The sequence below is a fragment of the Mustela nivalis genome (assembly GCF_964662115.1).
Source record: "Mustela nivalis genome assembly, chromosome: 12".
NCBI classification, from domain to species: domain Eukaryota; kingdom Metazoa; phylum Chordata; class Mammalia; order Carnivora; family Mustelidae; genus Mustela; species Mustela nivalis.
This window is the reverse complement of record NC_139031.1, coordinates 16906349-16924661: the sequence shown is the minus strand read 5'-3', so window position 1 is coordinate 16924661 and position 18313 is coordinate 16906349. Positions and strand designations below refer to the sequence as shown.

At 48.3% G+C, this 18313-nt stretch overlaps 1 protein-coding gene across 4 annotated transcripts in view; it reads right to left on the bottom strand.

Annotated features, from left to right (window-relative positions):
- The window catches only part of LOC309845379 (solute carrier family 23 member 1-like), a 46015-nt gene extending 40548 nt beyond the window's left edge, over nt 1-5467 (bottom strand). The window contains exons 1-2 of one of the 4 annotated variants that reach the window (XM_082693278.1): nt 5191-5467; nt 2625-2771 (exon numbers count right to left, since the gene is read on the bottom strand). In XM_082693278.1, coding sequence (XP_082549404.1) covers nt 2625-2771; nt 5191-5232 — 189 coding nt within the window. In that variant the 5' untranslated portion in view covers nt 5233-5467. Of the gene's footprint in view, nt 1-2624; nt 2772-3939; nt 4019-5190 lie in introns of those variants that run through there. The other 3 variants (XM_082693279.1, XM_082693281.1, XM_082693280.1) reach the window with 3 other exon arrangements.
- Nucleotides 5468-18313: the final 12846 nt, after the last annotated feature.

Here is an 18313-nt window from a genome sequence, read left to right as displayed (position 1 = left end):
AAAACAAGCCTCAACAAATTCAAGAAGACCAAAGTCCTACCATGCACCTTTTCTGACCATAACACTATGAAACTAGAAGCCAACTACCAGAAAACAATCTGGAAATATCACAAACACATGGAGGTTAAGTAATATGCTACTAAACAGTGAATGAGTTAAACAGGAAATAAAAGAAGAAAAAAGAAGTACACGGAAACAAAAGAAAATGAAAGCACAACAATCCAAAACTTTAGGATTCAGCAAAAGCAGTTCTAAGAGGAAGGGTTGCAGCAATAGAGACCTAGATCAAGAAGCAAGAAGAATCTCAAATACATAATCTAACCTTATCCCTAAAGGGGCTAGAAAAAAACAACAACAAACAAAACCTAAAACCAGCAGGAAAAAAAAAATTAAATAATAAAGATTAGAGCAGAAATAAATGAAAAGCTAAAAATAAACAAACAAACAAAAAAACTCAATAGAACAGGTCGATGAAACCAGGAGCTGGTTCTTTGGGGAAAAAAAAATCAATATAATTGATACACCTCAGGCCAGATTTATCAAAAATGAAAAAATAAAGTCACAAATGAAAGAGGACAAATAACAGCTAACACCACAGAAAGACAAACAATTGCAACAGAGTATCATGAAAAACTCTCTGCCAACAAACTGGACAACCTGGGAGAAATGGATATGTTTCTGGAAACACAAAATACCAAAACTGAAACTGGAAGAAACAGAAAATTTGAACAGTCTGATAACCAGGAAAGAAATTGAATCAATAAGCAAAAAACTCCCAACAAACAAAAAGTCCAGGGTCAGGTGGCTTCACAGGTGAATTTTAACAAACATTTAAAGAAGAGTTAATACCTGTTATTCTTTAACTATTTGAAAAATTGAAAAGGAAAGAGAACTTCCACATTCATTCTCTGAGGTCAGCATTATCCTGATACCAAAACAAGATAAAGACACCACTAAAAAGGAGAACTATAGACCAATATCCCTGATGAACATAGATGCAAAAATCCTCAATAATATACTAGGAAACTGATTTCAAGAATACATTAAAAAAATCATTCACTGTGATCAAGTGGGATTTATTCTTGGGTTGCAATGGTGGTTCAATATTCCCAAATCAATCAATGTGATACATCACATTGAAAGGACAAGAGAAAGGATAAAGAGGAAAGGAATAAGTCAGAGAAAGGGTAAGAACCATATGATCATTTCAGTGGATGCAGAAAAGCATTTGACAAAGTACAACATCCATTCATGATTTAAAAAGAACAACAACCCTCAGCAAAGGAGCTTTAGAGGGAACATACCTCATATGAAAAACCCACAGCTAATATCATCTTCAGTGGGGAAACACAGAGAGCATTTCCTGTAAGGTCAGGAACAAGACAAGGATGTCCACTTTCACCACTTTCTTTCAACATAGTACTGGAAGTCCCAGCCACAGCAACCAGACAACAAAAAAATAACAGGCATCCAAATTGCTAAGGAAGAAGTCAAACTTGTACTCTTAGCAGATGACATGATACCATGAAAACCCAAAAGACCATCAAAAAAACTAGTAGAACTGATAAACCAATTTGGTAGAGTCATAGGATACAAAATTAACACACAGAAACCCGTTGCATTTCTGTACACCAATAGTGAAACAGCACAAAGAGAAATTGAGAAAACAGTCTCATTTACAATTGCACCAAAAGTAATAAAATACCTAGGAATAAACCCAAAGAGATGAAAGACCTATATTCTGAAAACTATAAAACAGTGGTAAAAGAAATTGGAGAGGACACAGAGAAATGGAAAGACGTTCCATGCTCGTAGATAGGAAGAAGAGATTATCATTAAAATGTCTATACTACCCAAAGCAATCTACACATTGGGGAATATTCCCTAACTGCATGATAAATGTATCTCTTTTTAACAGCTGCATACAAAAGTCACCTGCTCGAATGTGTCACAATTTGCTCGACCCATTCCCTTTGAAGGATAATTGGGTAGTTTCTAGGGTTTTGCTTATTTGTTTGTTGTGGGGTTTGATATTACCAGCACCAATAACGTTACAAGACCATCTCTGTACTTATCTTAACAGGTCTTGCCCTCATACCCACAGAGAAATTCTTAAGTGCTGGGGACTGGGTTAAAGGGCACATGATTTACACGTTGATAGAAACCACCAGTGGTCATCTGGGAAGGCTGCATCTGGTATGTTCAAACACAAGTGTTTGACTATGCTTGTCTCCCCAAATTCCCCAAGCGCTGCTCATCACATTTTTTTAATTGTTGGGAATCATATAAATTGAAATGAGTCTCGTGAAAATGATGCAGTTGGTGTTCTTGGTGTGACCTATCCACTCAGCATGAGGGAGGATCCTCTGCTAATTCCAACCCCCCATGCCCATCCCCCCACCCCCACCGAGAGAGAGAGAGAGAGAGAGAGAGAGAGAGAGAGAGAGAATGAATGAGAATGAGAGAGACAGGAGGAGCTTGGCGTTCCCCCAGTGGTCAACAATGCGGAAGACAAGAATATTAGTAACTGAAGCTGTGGTTCTTGACCAATTCGGCCCCGGTGTCATGCGTGTGGCTCTTGAGGCAGAGCCTCCTTGGGCCCCATGCCTGCTGGGTGGTGTTACCTGGATGCCCAAGAGAATGCAGAGGTACCACGGGGGGACATCCAGGACGCTATAGGTTGGTTGGCTGCTGCTGGAGCGCCCGGCCTGCCCGGCCTTCTTCCCGCCTTGGCCATCATGGTGACAGTTGAGCCCGTCGTCCGCCCTCTGCTGGGAACAAGAGAGGGACATACCTATGCATTTTAGAAGGAAGCAAGTGGACTTTCTGGTCTCATCTCGGGGGATGGATGGCCTGCCAGGGGCAAGAGGCCATGGCACAGGGATCATGGCTGGCCAGTCTGAGATGTCGAGGTCCAAACTCAAAAGACCAGTATTTTGGGGCGCCTGGGTGGCTCAGTGGTATAAGCCTCTGCCTTCGGCTCAGGTCATGATCCCAGAGTCCTGGGATCGAGCCCCACATCGGGCTCTCTGCTTGGCGGGGAGCCTGCCTCCCCCCTCTCTCTCTGCCTGTCTCTTTGCCTACTTGTGATCTCTCTCTCTCTGTCAAATAAATAAAATCTTAAAAAAAAAAAAAAAAAAAAAAGACCAGTATTTTCCACATTGTACATCAGCAGGGCCCGCATGTACGGTCTGGAGTCCCGAGAGGGGACAGGCTGCTTTGCCTGAGGCCCGTCTGCACAGCTGCCGCTTTGTGGAAAAGGGGTGGGGGCCAACTCCAAGGTCAGAAAATGGAGCAGATCTCCCTTCCAGACAGGTAGCTGGGGATCCTGGCCCCAGAATGCTGGAGCTGCCCTCAGAGGCGTTCCCGTGGCCCTGTGTCTACACCTGCCAAAGCTCTCCTCAGGGTGCAGTTACCCCAACAGACGGCACCCATCTTTGTTGCGGGGCTGGAAGGTCCTAGAATGCGCTGATTAGGCCTTATTCCTCCATGTGGCCCGGCTTCGACAGCAGCCAACACCTGTGCTCAGTGTGGACCGAACGAGTGGAAGCAGCGTGCCCGTGTAAGTGGGAGCAGCACCCAATGGCCCGGGGCAGACAGGCAAGGCAGGGGGAGACTCAGGTGCAGGGACAGCAGTGGGGTTCCCGGGAGGAAGAGGGGTCCCTTGCCCCACTGACTCCCCTCACACCCCCCACAGCTTCTGGTCACCGGCCTGGCCCTCTAGGTTTGTTGGCTAACACTCCCATGCACCCGGCGCTAGCCAATGGGGTTGTCTAGTTTTCTCCAAATGTGGCCTCTGTTATCCTGCGTCAGCATCTTAGCTCCCCCTGGGGCCCCCTTGGAGTCCCCTGCTTCCCCTTCCCACTTGCAAGAGCTCATCACCTCCTCCCCATCACTTCTGCGGACCTCCCCGCACCCACAGGACTTTTCTCCCCACACCTCCCAGCATGCTCTGCCTCTCTGTTGCATAATTCCCCGTCCTCTCTCTTGGACCAGAAGCATTTCTGCGTGTCCTGCATTCCCCTAGCTAGGCCATAAGTTTTCAGGGTCAGGAAGCTGTCTCCCCCTCCTTAATGTCCCTCAAAGTTTCTAGCAGGGCAACAGGCATGCGAAACCAGACACATCCCCGCAGAGTGTGGCCGCAGACGAAGAGAAGACGGACCGCTGGAAAGAGGGTGGGTGCAGGCCCAGACCCGCCCCGCTCCCGTGGCCGCAGGTGAACCGCGGCATGGAAGTCTCTGATTTCCCACGATGGTTGTTTGCTTTGATTTCATTCTGTTTCCATGACAGTAGGGGCAGAAAGAATTCTGAAGAGATAAGCAGAGAGATGTCTGACGGGCCTCCCAAGAGTTCCTGGAAGAGACAGCTGAGGGGCCTCTTCCCTGTGGGTAGCCTCCAAGGACCACTGCGGGGATCCGGCCCGGGTTTGCAGGGGACACTCAGCCCCCAGGCACCCGGGGCTGCTGTCCGGCCCCGACGCAGAGGAGCTCTTGCCACCTGTTGCGGAGCAGTGGCTCGAACAAGAGTGTCTTCACTCTTTCACTCCGTTTATCCTGCTCCTTGCAGGTGCTCAATAATGGGTTGGGAAGGTGGTGGGGCCGGGGCTCAAGGATTCGCCGGAGAAGCCTCCAGAGGTGTCACTGTCACTTCTCTGGGCCTCAGGTTCCTCATCCAGGAACAGAAGCACCTGCTTCGTTGGCTTGGAAGGAGGAAAATAAAACACAGAGAGTGGCCGGGGGGTACTGGTGCTTTGGTAAATATTGGTTCTCTGTCTCACTCTCTGATGCCCTCTCTCTTTCCCTTTGCTTTGTTTTAGAAAGTCCTTCTGATCAGAGAAATCATAACACGGAGGAGCCCAGAAAGCAAATATTTAGACATTTAGATTCAGCAGAGACCAACTGTGAATAAAGGCAAAACTCAAAGAACCTTCCAGCGCTTCCTCCCTGCTTGAGAATGCACTCACCGGGTTTCGTGCTCAGGGAGGAGTCTTGGCCTCATGATGGGGGGATCTGGAGGGCAGCTGCACACCAGTCTAATAATCTAAAATCTTGCCTCGAACGTAAGCCACACGTCCTGAGCATGAATAGTGAATTAGGGCGCCGGGACCCCCAGCCGGGACCCCACTTCCATGCCCTTCCTCCGTTCTGCCTGTTCCTCTCTTCTCTTTCCCTCTCTTTCAGCAGCACTCACCAGAGGGTCGGGGTGCTCCCAGCCGGTGATGGCAGAGCTCATGGTGACCTGGGGTCCGCTCCTGTTAGGCCTCCTCTCAGGACAGAAACGAAGGGAACCTGCTTCCGCTGAAAGAGATTAACGTCTTCACTGTCTGCCAAAAGGGAGAGAGAAAGAGAGGGATCCTGGGCTGGGCTGGCTCTGGGGAGGGTGGGGCTTCCAGACGTCTCTCCTCACCCCTCCAATCACCACGGGAGACCAAGGTGCACTCAGGTGCAGCACATGTTTCATAATTTAATAAGTTTGAGAAAGTGTAGAGAAGTTAATGATCCTCTATGACGCTACGGATATAAATCAGGTGCAGCCTTTTGGGAGTGGCACAAGAGTACTTTCTGGAAGCCTGATTCCAGCGCGCAGAGAAAAGAGGGGGGTGAGGGTGAGGCCCTGGGCAGCACGCACAGGCTTTGCAATCTTTAAAAGCTGATTCTTTACAATGAGTTGAGCTGGAAAGGCAAGCAGCGAAGAGAGAGTCCGACCAGCCTGGGCTCTGAGATGCCGTCATGGAGTCATCATGAGACAAAGGATATTGCTGTCGATCTGGGAGAAACTGTCAAGGTGCATTGGTGGAGCGAAGCCCTCGGGGAGAACCTGAGAAAAAAATGCTTCTAATGCTTATGTGTCTGTCTCCCTAACACCCGGAAACGTCTAATAACCCACCTCTCAGAGAGAGAAGTCCGGGAAAGTGTACGCCTGCCCTTACTCTGCACAGGATCCTCCTCAAAAACTCTGAATAAACCACCCCCCCCCGCCCCGCCCACTCTGTGAAGCCCAAAGCCACCCAAGTGCCAGCTACTCCTGGTGGTGGAATGTTCTGGAATGGCGGCACTCGATTCTAAGGTTCAGGAAACACACGATGGGATGCACACATGCATCGGTGGGAATTGGTCCAAGGCACCACCTTGGAAAAATACAAAAATGAGATGTTTGACAAGGAACAGGAGAGACCTGATTCGGGCTATAACAGGAAAGCCGGCGGTAAGGAGCTGACCTTACCGAATACTCAGCTATGTCCATTGTGTTACACCTTTTTTTTGTATTGCCTTACATAACTCACCACAAATTAGCATTCACATTCTTCTTTCACAGATTAAGAAATCGACATGTTGATGGTCCTGTTAAGCTCCTCATTCAAGGTTCATAACCGATGTAGGAGCTGAGATTCAAGGCCAGATAGTCTTGTTCCACAGCCTGCAGAGGCCAAGAAGATCCTCACGGAAACATGGCCTCTGGGTCTGAAGAAGTAAAGGATGAGGCTCCAGGGGAGACTGAGGAGCCCCGAGTTCACCTCAGTGGTGAAAGTGAGACTGCTCAGCTTTAGCATGGGTAGCATGGGTTCCCACCTCCGTTGAACACACTAAATGCCCAGTTCCCAACTCGGCAAGTTATGAGGTGAAGACAGACATCATGTGTCACTGTTCACGTGGACCTCTGCAGTGAGCAGCCAGGGCTTTGTTGCTCCAGGAAGGCCCAATGGGTGTGGGGCAGAGTTGGAGGGGGTGCCTTTGCTGCCCCACCACAACCCCTACCCTCACAGATCTGGGCACAGAGGCAAAATTTGGCTCATGTCAGACATCTCTTTTCCCTGTCACCTTCTGGGATAACATCGAAAAAGTTGACTTCTCAAAGACTCCATCCTCCCCCACATTGAAGGTCTTACCTTTCTTGGCTATGCCTCTCCCTGCTGCTTGTTTAGGCATACAGTTAAACTCCCCCATGGTATGAGGTAAAATGTTTAGCTCATCGGCTGAGGTGAAAGAGAAAGACGGTTTTCTGTTATCCACTTTGTTTGGCTGCCCATACAATATGTTCCAGAATATTCCTCACTCCTTAAGTCTTCTCCTCTGGGCCTGACACACTTGTCTCATATGGTTCCTTGATAAGTGCTTTAGCTTGTGACCACTTCTGCTGCCCATGTAGTCCTCACCCGCCTCAGTAGCTCAAACGAGGAGCCAAGCCATCACTCTCCGTTTCTTCTACCTTCCACCCCTTAGAAGTCACTCCCACAGACCATGATCCCTGCACTCCTCATTGGCCTGGCCTGGCTTCTGCTGCCATCTCTTACCCAAAAGTGACTGGTATTACACAACTCTTCCACAATCTCAGCTGCCACAGCTGGTGGCCTTTCTCTCCCTCACCCGCTGGAACCATCCTGCCAACCCATACACACACCAGCTTGAGGGTCTCCATACACAGCACATTTACACATAATTATTTATAACCCTTGTGTTTCAAGTTAGGGAAATCAAGTTCTAATAATTAGCTCAGACAATGAGAGGAATTTAAGAATATAGGGCTTCTCTGGGAACCCATGATCTTTCCCCAGACACATGAAGGATTAAAAACTCTTCCATTACATTTTCACATCGAAACATCTAATTCCAAATTTGAAGCAGCTCCTCCGGCCCCAGGTACTTTGGAAGGAGAAAAGCACTGGGCCTCTCCATAGATAATGCACGGTGGTCCCAACTGGATGCACCATTTTGTATGTGGAGTAGGCTATACAGGAAGGCTTGACCTGGACACTTGTACCACTACAGATAAATTAGAAGTTCGCTATGGTAGGAAGGAATATGCTAAGAGACAGCTGTAAGGCAAATCACACCTGACACTAAGAATGAAGGAGACCAATGAGGTTTCTCAAGAGAAGATTAAAAAAAAACAAAAAAAAAAAACAAAAAAAAAAAACTAAAGGTGTAGCTCTTGGTTTTGCCATTTGGATCCTATCTAGCCTTCCCTCATTTTCCTCAGTGAACCGTTGTGATCCACAGCAAGCAGACCACATGCTTCAAGCAGAGTTTCCTCTGCCCTGTGGCTAGCCTTGCAAATCCCTGGCCACAGTCTTGGGCTAGCCAGGGGTGTGGGACCCAGCGAGAGTCAATGAGAGGTGTGAGACTTACTGGGACTTTGGGAAAAGAGGTGTTCTCTTTTTCACCGGACTGGAACCTAAAAGATGTTTCTCTGTAGGTGTTGGCAGCCATCTCATGACTTTATAGAACCTACAAAGGAAGCCGACATGGAGAACAGAGCTAAGATGGAGAGAGACTGGGTCCCAGTGATATTGAATCTATATATTAAGCCACACACCTCTGCTAGCAACTTCTCTTTTGGTTTAAACCAATCTGATTTGGGTTTTCTGTCATTTGAAAACAAGAAAACAATCACAAACTTAACCCTTCTATCTCCAGTCTCAGACCAGTTCTTTTTCTAGAATTACTTGCACAAGATTTGTTAATTTTTAAATCTTCAACTAACAACGATTGTTTAATTTCAAGATCATTAAAAATAACTTAAACATCTATCCTAATGCTAACAGCCTCAACATATTTTTACACAACAGAATTGATTGCCTAAAATGTGGCAAAAATAATCCAAGAGAGCATTAGTAAAGCAATTTCAAGGCTACTTGTCTATGAGATGCTTTACTCACGTGAATACCTAATTTCATATACTCTTGATCTGAAAGGTCAAGAAGCCAAACTTCACCATGGACGATGGGTTTTCTACAGCTTTACTGAAACCCAACTTTTTTTTTTTTAACTGGAAATTTTGGAGTTGTAGACTTTTAGGCTTGGATTCGCAAAATATTTACTTCAAATTTGGTACGTTCAGCTTGGGAAAGCCACCTCAAGTGGATTATGGCTTTTGATTTATGACTTCATGGTCTAAATAATTCCCACGCTCATGCTTAATTGATTCTCAGTTTACAAAACAGGGATTGGCAAACTGTGACTCAGGCCAAGTCTTGCCCATTGCCTATTTATGTAAACAGTTGTATTGGAACATATCGCTGCCCATTCGCTCAGATGCTCTCAAAAGCTGCTTTTGTGTCACAATGGCAGAGTTGAATAGTTGTGACAGCCTGCAAAGTCTAAAACAATCTGCTACCTGGCTCTTCACAGAAAAATTTGTGGGCTCCTGCTGTAGAACACTGATCCAAAAAGTTGATTTTTAATCATTCAACTTCGAAAGTCTTCAGCATATAAGTTTTCACCTTTAATTATGCAATGTAAGTATGATTTGAATAAGTCATTTAAACAGAGTATACCTAACTACTTTTTTAAAAACCCTATTTCCAGGGCTCCTGGGTGGCTCCGTTGTTAAGCTGCTGTCTTCAGCTCAGGTCATGATCCCAGGGTCCTGGTCAGGTCTGGTCCTGGGATGGAGCCCCACATCAGGAGCAGCTTCTCCCTCTCCCGCTCCCATGGCTTGTGTTCCCTCTCTCTCACTCTGTGTCTCTCTTTGTCAAATAAATAAATAAATAATTTAAAAAACATATTATTTCTTCCTTTTCAGTGGAATCCTGCCTTTCTCTTCCAGAGTTCCACATATTACCAACTTTTCTTTGAGTTCGCTCCTGTAAACAACAGCAGGATTTCAGGGCCAGTTACCAGAAGTCATAATAAAACCCTTTTCTCTACATGTTCCTGCTTATCTTTGTCTTTCAGTGTCCCAACCAATCTTGGACAAACAGCGGGGATCCGGGAGCCGGGACTGGACACCTCGATGGGACAGAACTGACCTGGAGGCTGCCAACCACGGAACTGAGATCGGACCCAGCTTATGAAGAGTAGGGCTGAAAACCACTACTCTAATAGCGTCAGGCGGTCAGCCAGCCAGCTCTGGTGTCTCTGTAATTCCTGTTCTTCTGATTGTGCACTGTGCTTCCCCAGGCTGGGCCAAGGGGGAGGCTAGGAGAGGAGGGTGGGCTTCAGTAGTCTGGACAAAAGGGACCAGTGCAGGACTAATGGATTTTCATGCAGAGACACGTCTGCCATGAGAGGTCCTACACGTACAGACAACCCTCACCTTGAAGCTGTCTGTTGGAGTGCCCCAACTGACCTCTCACCTGATTCTGAGCACCAGTTGTCAGCCTTCTGTGCCACCTTGGGACCCATGTACCCAAGGGACAATATTCCAGAGTCCTTCTCGGAGACCCATGACTCACCCTCTTGCTTCATGGCCATTCGAGGATCTGGGAAATCACCGGATGCCTGATGAGTGTAAACCAGAAACTGTGAGTTAGCTCTCTTAGGCTCAAGCAACAGAAACTGCCACTGACCAACTTAAAAGGGGTAATATTTGAAAACCACTTGGTGGCTCAGGGAGTGAAGATTTGAACAAGCAGGCACTGGGAAGGGTAGCAAGAGTGACTCTGGGGACGGAAATCCTGGGACTTTCTCTCTCAAGGTAGGACTGTCAGTGACTCCACACACCTTCTCTTCCTCGTGCCATCACTCAGAAGTCAAATTCCAAGGGGACAAGATCTGATCGGCATGTCCATCCCCACGGGCAGCCAGCCCGGACTCGGGGAGAGGCTGGGTCCTGCCCCCGGCAGCTCTCTGGGAGGCACACAGAACAGGGAAAGGGCAATTTTTCTGAATGAAGGGGAAGAAAGGCAGGAGGAAGCCATAGGAAGGAGGTAGCTGTTCCCCTCTGTTTCCATGGGGGAGCGTCCGGTGTGGGAGCCCCGCGTGTTTTCCCCACACTCGTTCTGTGCTATTACGGCGAGCAAACCAGCCATGCGGTCAGGAGGTACAACAGTGAGCCTGCTTCGTAGGCTCCACCGGCTACCCCAGGAGCGCTTTCCACCACCCCCTTCCCCTACTGAGCGCAAGCCTGGAAGGTGATCGTCTAGCTGCCCAGCCCCCTTGCACCGCAAACAGGAGGTGGGCTTAGCAGGCAGACTGTTCTCGAACTGTTAATGTATGTTTTCCGGACTGATCACAGATCCAAGAGGGAGAACCACTCCTGTGAGGCTCTGGGTGGCTGGGTCACATCCTGGGGACCTGGAGTCTCTCCGAGGTAGCGCTTCGGGGTGCCTCGCCAAGCTTTGTCGGGGAGGGGCCCACAGAACACTAAATGGCTGGGGCAGACCCAGGACCATCTGTAGGACGAAGAAAGCAGGTGGTAGGGACTGTTTGAAGCCAGATTACTTTCGGATTCGCAGAACACTTGAAACAGAGGGGACATAGAAGGTGAATTTGAAGTCCCCTGTGCCAGACTTGGAATTTCTTAAAGAACTGACCCTCTTTCTGGAGAGGGAACGGGCAGTTCCAAAAGCACCTGCCAGGGGTCTGCCTCTAGAGCAGAGGGATTTTTATGAGCACCAGCAGTCCCGGCTGGCATTGCCGGGTGTTATGTCCGGCAGGCAGGGGCATCTCTACCTGAGGCAGGTGAGACAGAGGGGCCCCAGTGCCCTCCAAATGGTCGGAGGGCTCAGTGCAGAAACTGAGGTCCGGGCAGGTACCTGAGCCTACAGCAAAGCTCAAATGAACAAGGTGTAGCTCTAAGATCATTCTTGAGGATTTAGGGCCTCTTGGTGTCCTTTTTGGTGGTCTTCTAGGATTCATTGACATTTCATGGAAGACTTGATGCATAAACCCAGAACTCTCAGCCAAAAGTGTTAAAGTGAAGTGTGCATAGGGAGATCTCAGGTGACCAGAGAGAGCCGGGCAGAACCCATGAAGGTCCAACAAGATTCTAGACCCAGCTGACCCCACACGCCCGCCATGCCAGGCAGCCGAGGCTCAGCGATGGAACAAGGACTGAGGAAAAACCAGACGTGGCTGGAGACCAGGGGCAGGACACAGTGGATATTTCCTGCAGCAAAGTCTACAGGGAAAGCCTCCCCACTTGGATGAGATGTTCAGAGGCTAATCCAAATTCAAGAAAAGTTCTGTTGGGCCCCTAGTTGGGGAGAACCCAGCCTTCCCATCAGGGGTAGGCACAGTACCAGGAGGAGGGAGGAAGGGTCTTTGCCCACTGTTCAGTCTTGGCTAGCTCTCCCTGATGACTCTGGGGAGTGAGTGACTCTGCGAGGCACAGTATGTGTGGGGGCAGAGCCCGGTGTCCCCTTCTTTGTGAGGACACAGAAACTTATTAGGAAGACACCGTGGAAGAATAATATTCTGGGAATAATAATAGTGTTAAGTTCTTCTGGCAAAAATAATCACCGCTTATGGACGGAGAGATTTCAGCAGGCAGGTAGCTGAGGGAGTCACCCGTGAGGGGAAATGGAAAAGCAAGGCTATTGGGGGTCTCCAAGAGGCGGCCGTGTGCCACGTTCTCAGGGATAGACCACCAAGAGGCCAACAAGACCCCACAGAAGGACCATTGGTATGGATGCCCTGCTCCTTGGACCACAGATAACAACCCCAGGAGAATCAGAGGTGGTCAAGCCAACCCACAGATCTGAAAGACAAGGCCTTCGTAGTGGGACACACGTGAATCGACCAACATAGTCTAGACCTACAATGGACTCCTCAGGGGACACCTGTGAGCACAAGTGACTCGGGCCCAGAAGGGGTGCTCCCCAAGCCTTGGCACCACCCAAGTGCTCCCAAATTTAACCTCAAACTTCCAAAAAGGGGGAGAACCCCAACCAGAAGGTTGAATGTCCACCAGCCCAGTAGAATGGGGGAGGACAGTAAAAATTAACGTGTTCCCCTTTTGGTCCACCTGCATTTGGGGATTGAAATTCACACGTGTTATGAACATCTTAAAGAAGAAGGAGGGCTAAGCATCTGAGTCACCAGAAAATGTCTCCAGGGGTAGCAGCTGTGGTTGTTGGGCTACAGACAAAGCCGAATCAGCATCTGTCCTTCCCACACACCACCTCCATCAGATGCTTAAATTGGGGCCCAGTCATCAAGGAGGGTGCCCATGATTGGCCCCTCACCGCACCATCCCCGATGTTGTACTTACCGAGGTGTGTCTGGCACTGGGGTCCTTGAAGATTCTCTGCCCTCCAGGGCTTGACCGCAGCGGAGCTGGTGGGATCCCGGGTCTGATGACACTCCCCAGCTCCTACAAGTCCTCCCCTGCTAATGTAAGCACTAGCTCCTCTTTATGAATGAGCTGCAGCTGGGAGGTGTGGGAGTCCAGGACCAGACACTACCGAACACCTGTGCTATAGACTGGTCTCTCCAAAATTCATGTTAAATCCTACTGCCCAATGTAATGGTATTTGGAGAGGGGGACTTTGGGAGGTGATTCGGTTGAAAGTGTTGGAACCCTCATATATGGGATTCATGCCCTTATAAGAGACCCCAGAGACCGCTCTTGGCCCATCTGCCATGGGAGGACACAGAGAGAAGATGGCTGTCTACAACCTTGAAAACTAAATGTTTGTTGCTAAAGCTACCCCGCCTATGGTATTTTATCATAACAACCCAAACAGATTAAGACAATCTGGCATGTGTGGAATTCCCTTGTGACTGGCTTTATAAGAAGAAAATAGTGGTTTTGGACTCTGGCCTTTTCTTTGCTCAATCTCTCCTAATAGGAGTTTGACCTAACTATTTCTTGCACGCGGTGTTCATCTTCCCTTCGATCACTTCCACGGGGGCTCAGTAGCAATGGAGCTTGGGCTACGTCTTAAAGATGCTTCTCCCAAGAAGCACACAAGGCGGCCGTCATGGGTAGTTTCTGGCCAAGACCTACACACCCTCAGTCCTCCGCTGAACGCCAGCCTGGCATAATGTTCAAAGGCTGACTCTGGTGCCCATTCGTGTAAACTTCCCTTCCCTCTTCTTTTTGCCTCCATCTTCTTGCTGAGAAATCTTCTCTCTGGAAAGTAGAACTCAAGGTTATGAAAGCTGCAAAGAACCATAGGAAAAAACGAAGTTCCAGAGATGTCCCTCGTCTCAGTGAATGACGTCACCATCCACCAAACATCCAAATCTGAGCTTGGTCCACCCTATGCGATTCTTCCCAAGTTCTGCCAAATCTACCTCCTAGAGATGTCTTGTGCATGTCCCATTCTCTCTAGTGCCAGCAAATATATTAACTTCATCTCCTTCTATCAAGTCTACGTCGTCATCCCTATGATTTTATGCACAGCAATCTGGATAAACTTAAAATCATCAATCTTGGCATGCCATTCCCCTCTTTAAAACTCCTGCTGCATCCTGTGCCCTGAGGATGTAGTAAAACTAACCCTTAGCATGGTCTATGATGTCCCTCACGACTTGGCTCCTTTGAGCCCCATGCTCACCGAGCCCATCACACAGTGTCTGGTGCACACACAGCAGGTCCTCCATTAACAAGAGTTGGGTTAAATCAAATGATCCAAGCTCAATCAGTCTGTCTCCGTCTTTTTTAACTCTGCTCTGAACTCGGCCTAGGTCTTCGTCCAGAAAGATGTAGACTGACTTCAATGCCTCCCCTTTCACTGCCCAAGGTTCTGGCTACACAACAACAGGAATGTCTGAAAGACCAGGTTCTGGGCTCCTCTGGCTCAGTCCGGGAAGGACAATATGGGGCTGAGCGTTTGCGGGGCAGACCCTCAAGGCTAGAGATGCTGCTGTCATTGCCATGAGGGCAGGCACAGGGCTGGCTTTTCTCTAAAACTTTAGAAATCTCAATCTCCATTTCATCAATCTCCATTTCAGAGAGTGATACAGCCCCTTCAGGAGGGACAGAGCTTAACTAAGATCTTTGGCCTCCATGCTGGGTTTAAAATGTACCTGGGGGGGAATAAAAGGATTAATATGAAATTTCCTGCCGAGCACTAGTGAGGAAATCTGTAGGATTAAAAACCCTGCCATTTCCTTACCCCACCCCCATGCCCAAAGTTGACCTGGCCTGAAATAATCTTTTCTTTTCTTTGGCTAATAACTTCCTTGCCCCACCTCCTTCCTTTAAAAACCTTCCATTATGTCCAACCACTGCTTGATTCGTGGACCCCTTAATAAGCCAATTAGGTCTTGAAAAAAGAAAAGACTGTACCAGGGATTTTGGTCTCTTTAAGGAATGGGGGGGTCAACAGATTGGAAGATGACTGCCATTGAGGAGGTAATCTGTCACTCACACGTCTCAAGAGGATGGGAGTGGCAGGCCTTGCCCGATCACACAGGAAGCGCCTCGCTGGGCTAGCACTGGGCTCGCTGCTCAGCAGGGAACCTGCTTCCCCCTCTCTCTCTGCCTGCCTCTCTGCCTACTTGTGACCTCTGTCTGTCAAATAAATACATAAAAATCCTTAAAAAGAGAGAGAGAAGCGGGGTTGGGGGAAGCATGAGCAACAGCCTGTATTGTGTGTTTTTGCCAGGAGGAGTGAAGGAAGCCGAATAAAATAGCTGAACAGGCTTAGGACTGGCTGGTTTGCCTCGTTCTGGCCATCTCCAGGACTTAGGTGCCGTCTCTCGTTGGCTGGTGTCCCACTCTGGAATGAGTAATGCAGGAGGTAATGGTTTGACCAGTTAAGGCAGTAGAGGTGCTGGTTGAGGGTTTAGATTCTGGATTGGCTGGTTGGCATATGAAAGTCCCCCTCACAGAGGCGTTGTCTGCAGTGTCTAGGAACCAGCTAGCTCAGTCTTTCCTTGCTCAGGGAGCCCTGAATGCCAGAAGGCCAGGAATACAGAAAATATAGTTGATACAGTGCCAGATGGGAGAGCCTCTCATGGGCACACCGCCCACCAGAGAAGCTGCCCCGTGGCCTCACCTTTGCCACCATCCACGTTGTGAGAACCCGAGTCCCTTCATCCATGAAAGAGCAAAGGAAGACTTCTGGGAGACAGAAGTGAGAGGGTTCGATAAAACTTTCCTCGTCGTTCTTTCTGAATAGGCTTCGTAGCAGGGTGAAAAAGAAGTCAACCAATGTCAGAGCTGGGAAAGAAGGGAGAGGGGGTGCCAACGACCTCAGGGGACAGGGGGTGCCCAGTAGCTTAGAGGTCAGTGGGGTCACTTGGCCTTGGGTCACCTGCTTCTGAGTCACTTGGCTTTTGGTCTGAGCATCCAACAGGCCAGTCCCAAGAGGCAGTCCTCAAGGATGTCTCCCGGCCTCCCACAGAATCAAGGGTCGAATCAAGGTGTGCAGAGGGCGGGGAGGCGCTGCGGGTAGGGGGACACGGCCAGTGTTAGAGCAGCCAGCTGGATCAGACTTAGTCGCTTGGGCTTATGGAAAGGAAGGAGATCATGGGACCAGGGCGAGCAGACAGCCAAAGGCACCTGAAGTTCCTCTCTAGGTGTTTTTCGCAGTCATGTTAAATTTTAGGTGGAAATCAGGCAATGCGTAAGTGGAGTTGTGGGTTTACAAGGCTTAGGAATTAGAAGTAAATTGTCATGGCATTGAAATGATGAAGTCACAAGCAGAATCGTGGGACTAAGGCAGGACAGAGGCCGGGACAACCCCCTTCCCCAGCTGAGGTCCCGGCCCCATTAGCTCCTGATCTTGGTCCTTTTTTGGTCTTTCCCTAAAGATTTTAATTTTAAGTCATCTCTGCACCTAATATGGGACTCGAACCCACAACCCAAAGATCAAGAGTCACATGCGCTACCTACTGAGCCAGCCGAGGGCCCCCAGAATCCCCTGTTTTAATGCAACAGAGCCTCCTGCCTCTGAATGTGGAAAGATGACTAGCCCCGGCACTAAGAATTGTCACTAAGCCTCTAATCATTACCTTAAAACGTGTTCCCAGACCAGCGACCACTCTGGGATCCCAGAGTGGCTTTAATTGGAATTACAAGAGTAAACAAGAGATTAAGAATGAGGATTAATCATAAAACTTCTAGTGCTCTTTGCAAAGGAGGGGAAGAATCTCATATTTTTAAGATTTTATTTATTTATTTGACAGACAGAGATCACAAGTAGGCAGAGAGGCAGGCAGAGAGAGAGGAGGAAGCGGGCTTCCTGCTGAGCAGACAGCCCAATGCAGGACTCGATCCTAGGACTCTGGGACCATGACCTGAGCTGGAGGCAGAGACTTTAACCCACTGAACCACCCAGGCGCCCCAAGAATCTCATATTTTTAAAAAACATTAAGGCCCCCGGTGGCTCAGTTGGCTAACCATGTGACTCTTGATTTTGTCTCGTCAGGATCTCAGGGTCATGAGGTGGAGCTCGAAATCGGGCTCTGCACTGGGTGTGGAACCTGCTTGAGATTCTCTGGCTTCCTCTGTCCCTCCTCCAGCCCCTCCAAAAATAAATAAATACATCTTAAAAAAAGGAAACAAAACAACCAAGTAGTCTCCAGTGGCGATTACCCCTTCCTCACTTCCCATTCACTTCACCCACTAGGATCACATGGCCTCCCTCCCTCCGGAGAAGGTCCCTCTTACCTCTCAGTTTCCAGACCTACCAACTGTCTTGTCTTCATCCCAACTGGGAATGACCATGACACTCTTTCCTCTCTTAGCGTCCATGTTGTGGTTGTTGTTGTTTCCTATTGCCCTCGCCCCGCAAGGACGACAAGAACCCTGGTTCGGATGCATCTTCTCTCTCTTTATTTCCGCAAGTCTACACACTTATATATGCTTACATGACCAATCAGCGAGCAGGGTACAGGAGGTAGCGAATCAGGCTGTGCACCTAAACCAACAACTTTGCTAGCAACCAATGCTATTTACTTCCTCTTAGTCTGCTTAGTCTCACGAGGCAATCCTAACCTGGCAACTAGCCAGGCGCCATCTTTTAATGGCGGAGGCCGCCCTGGCCAGGGGCCTGCCTCCGACAGTTTCCTGGTTCTTTCCTATTTCTTCTCAGTCTCATAAGCTGACATCAGTTCTTCAAGATCCCATTTATGGTTCTTTTTTCCCCCTCACTCCTTCCTAAATGATTTTGGTTCCATACTACGACCCACACACTAACAAGCCCTACATGGCTCTGTCTTCCTACTTGAGCTCCACTGTTGTGTGTGTGTGTGTACATATACGTTTTCACCACACAGCAGACCCCCCAAATCCAACTCCTGGTTCTCTTCTCCTTGAACCAACATGTACACAGTCATCCAAGCCAAAGACCTCAGCCATCTGTCTTCTTCTCTTACCTGACCTCTTCCTCCAGATGTAAGTCCCGCCAATTACCCGTCAGCAATGTCTCTTGAATTAAAATTGCTCTTATTGAAGGGGGAAAAAAAGAGAAAAAAAGAATTGCTTTTTTCCTCTTTATCCTCATTATCTCAATTTGGACTCATGCACACTTTCTTACCGGGATGACCGCGGTGGCTTTGGTTTGTTGTTGTTGTTGTTTTACTGTGATAAAATACACGTAACATAAAATTTACAGTTTTAACCTTTTTTCAGGGTACAGTTCAGTGGCGTTAAACACAGTCATCATTGTGCTACCCATCTCAGAGCTTTTCTATCA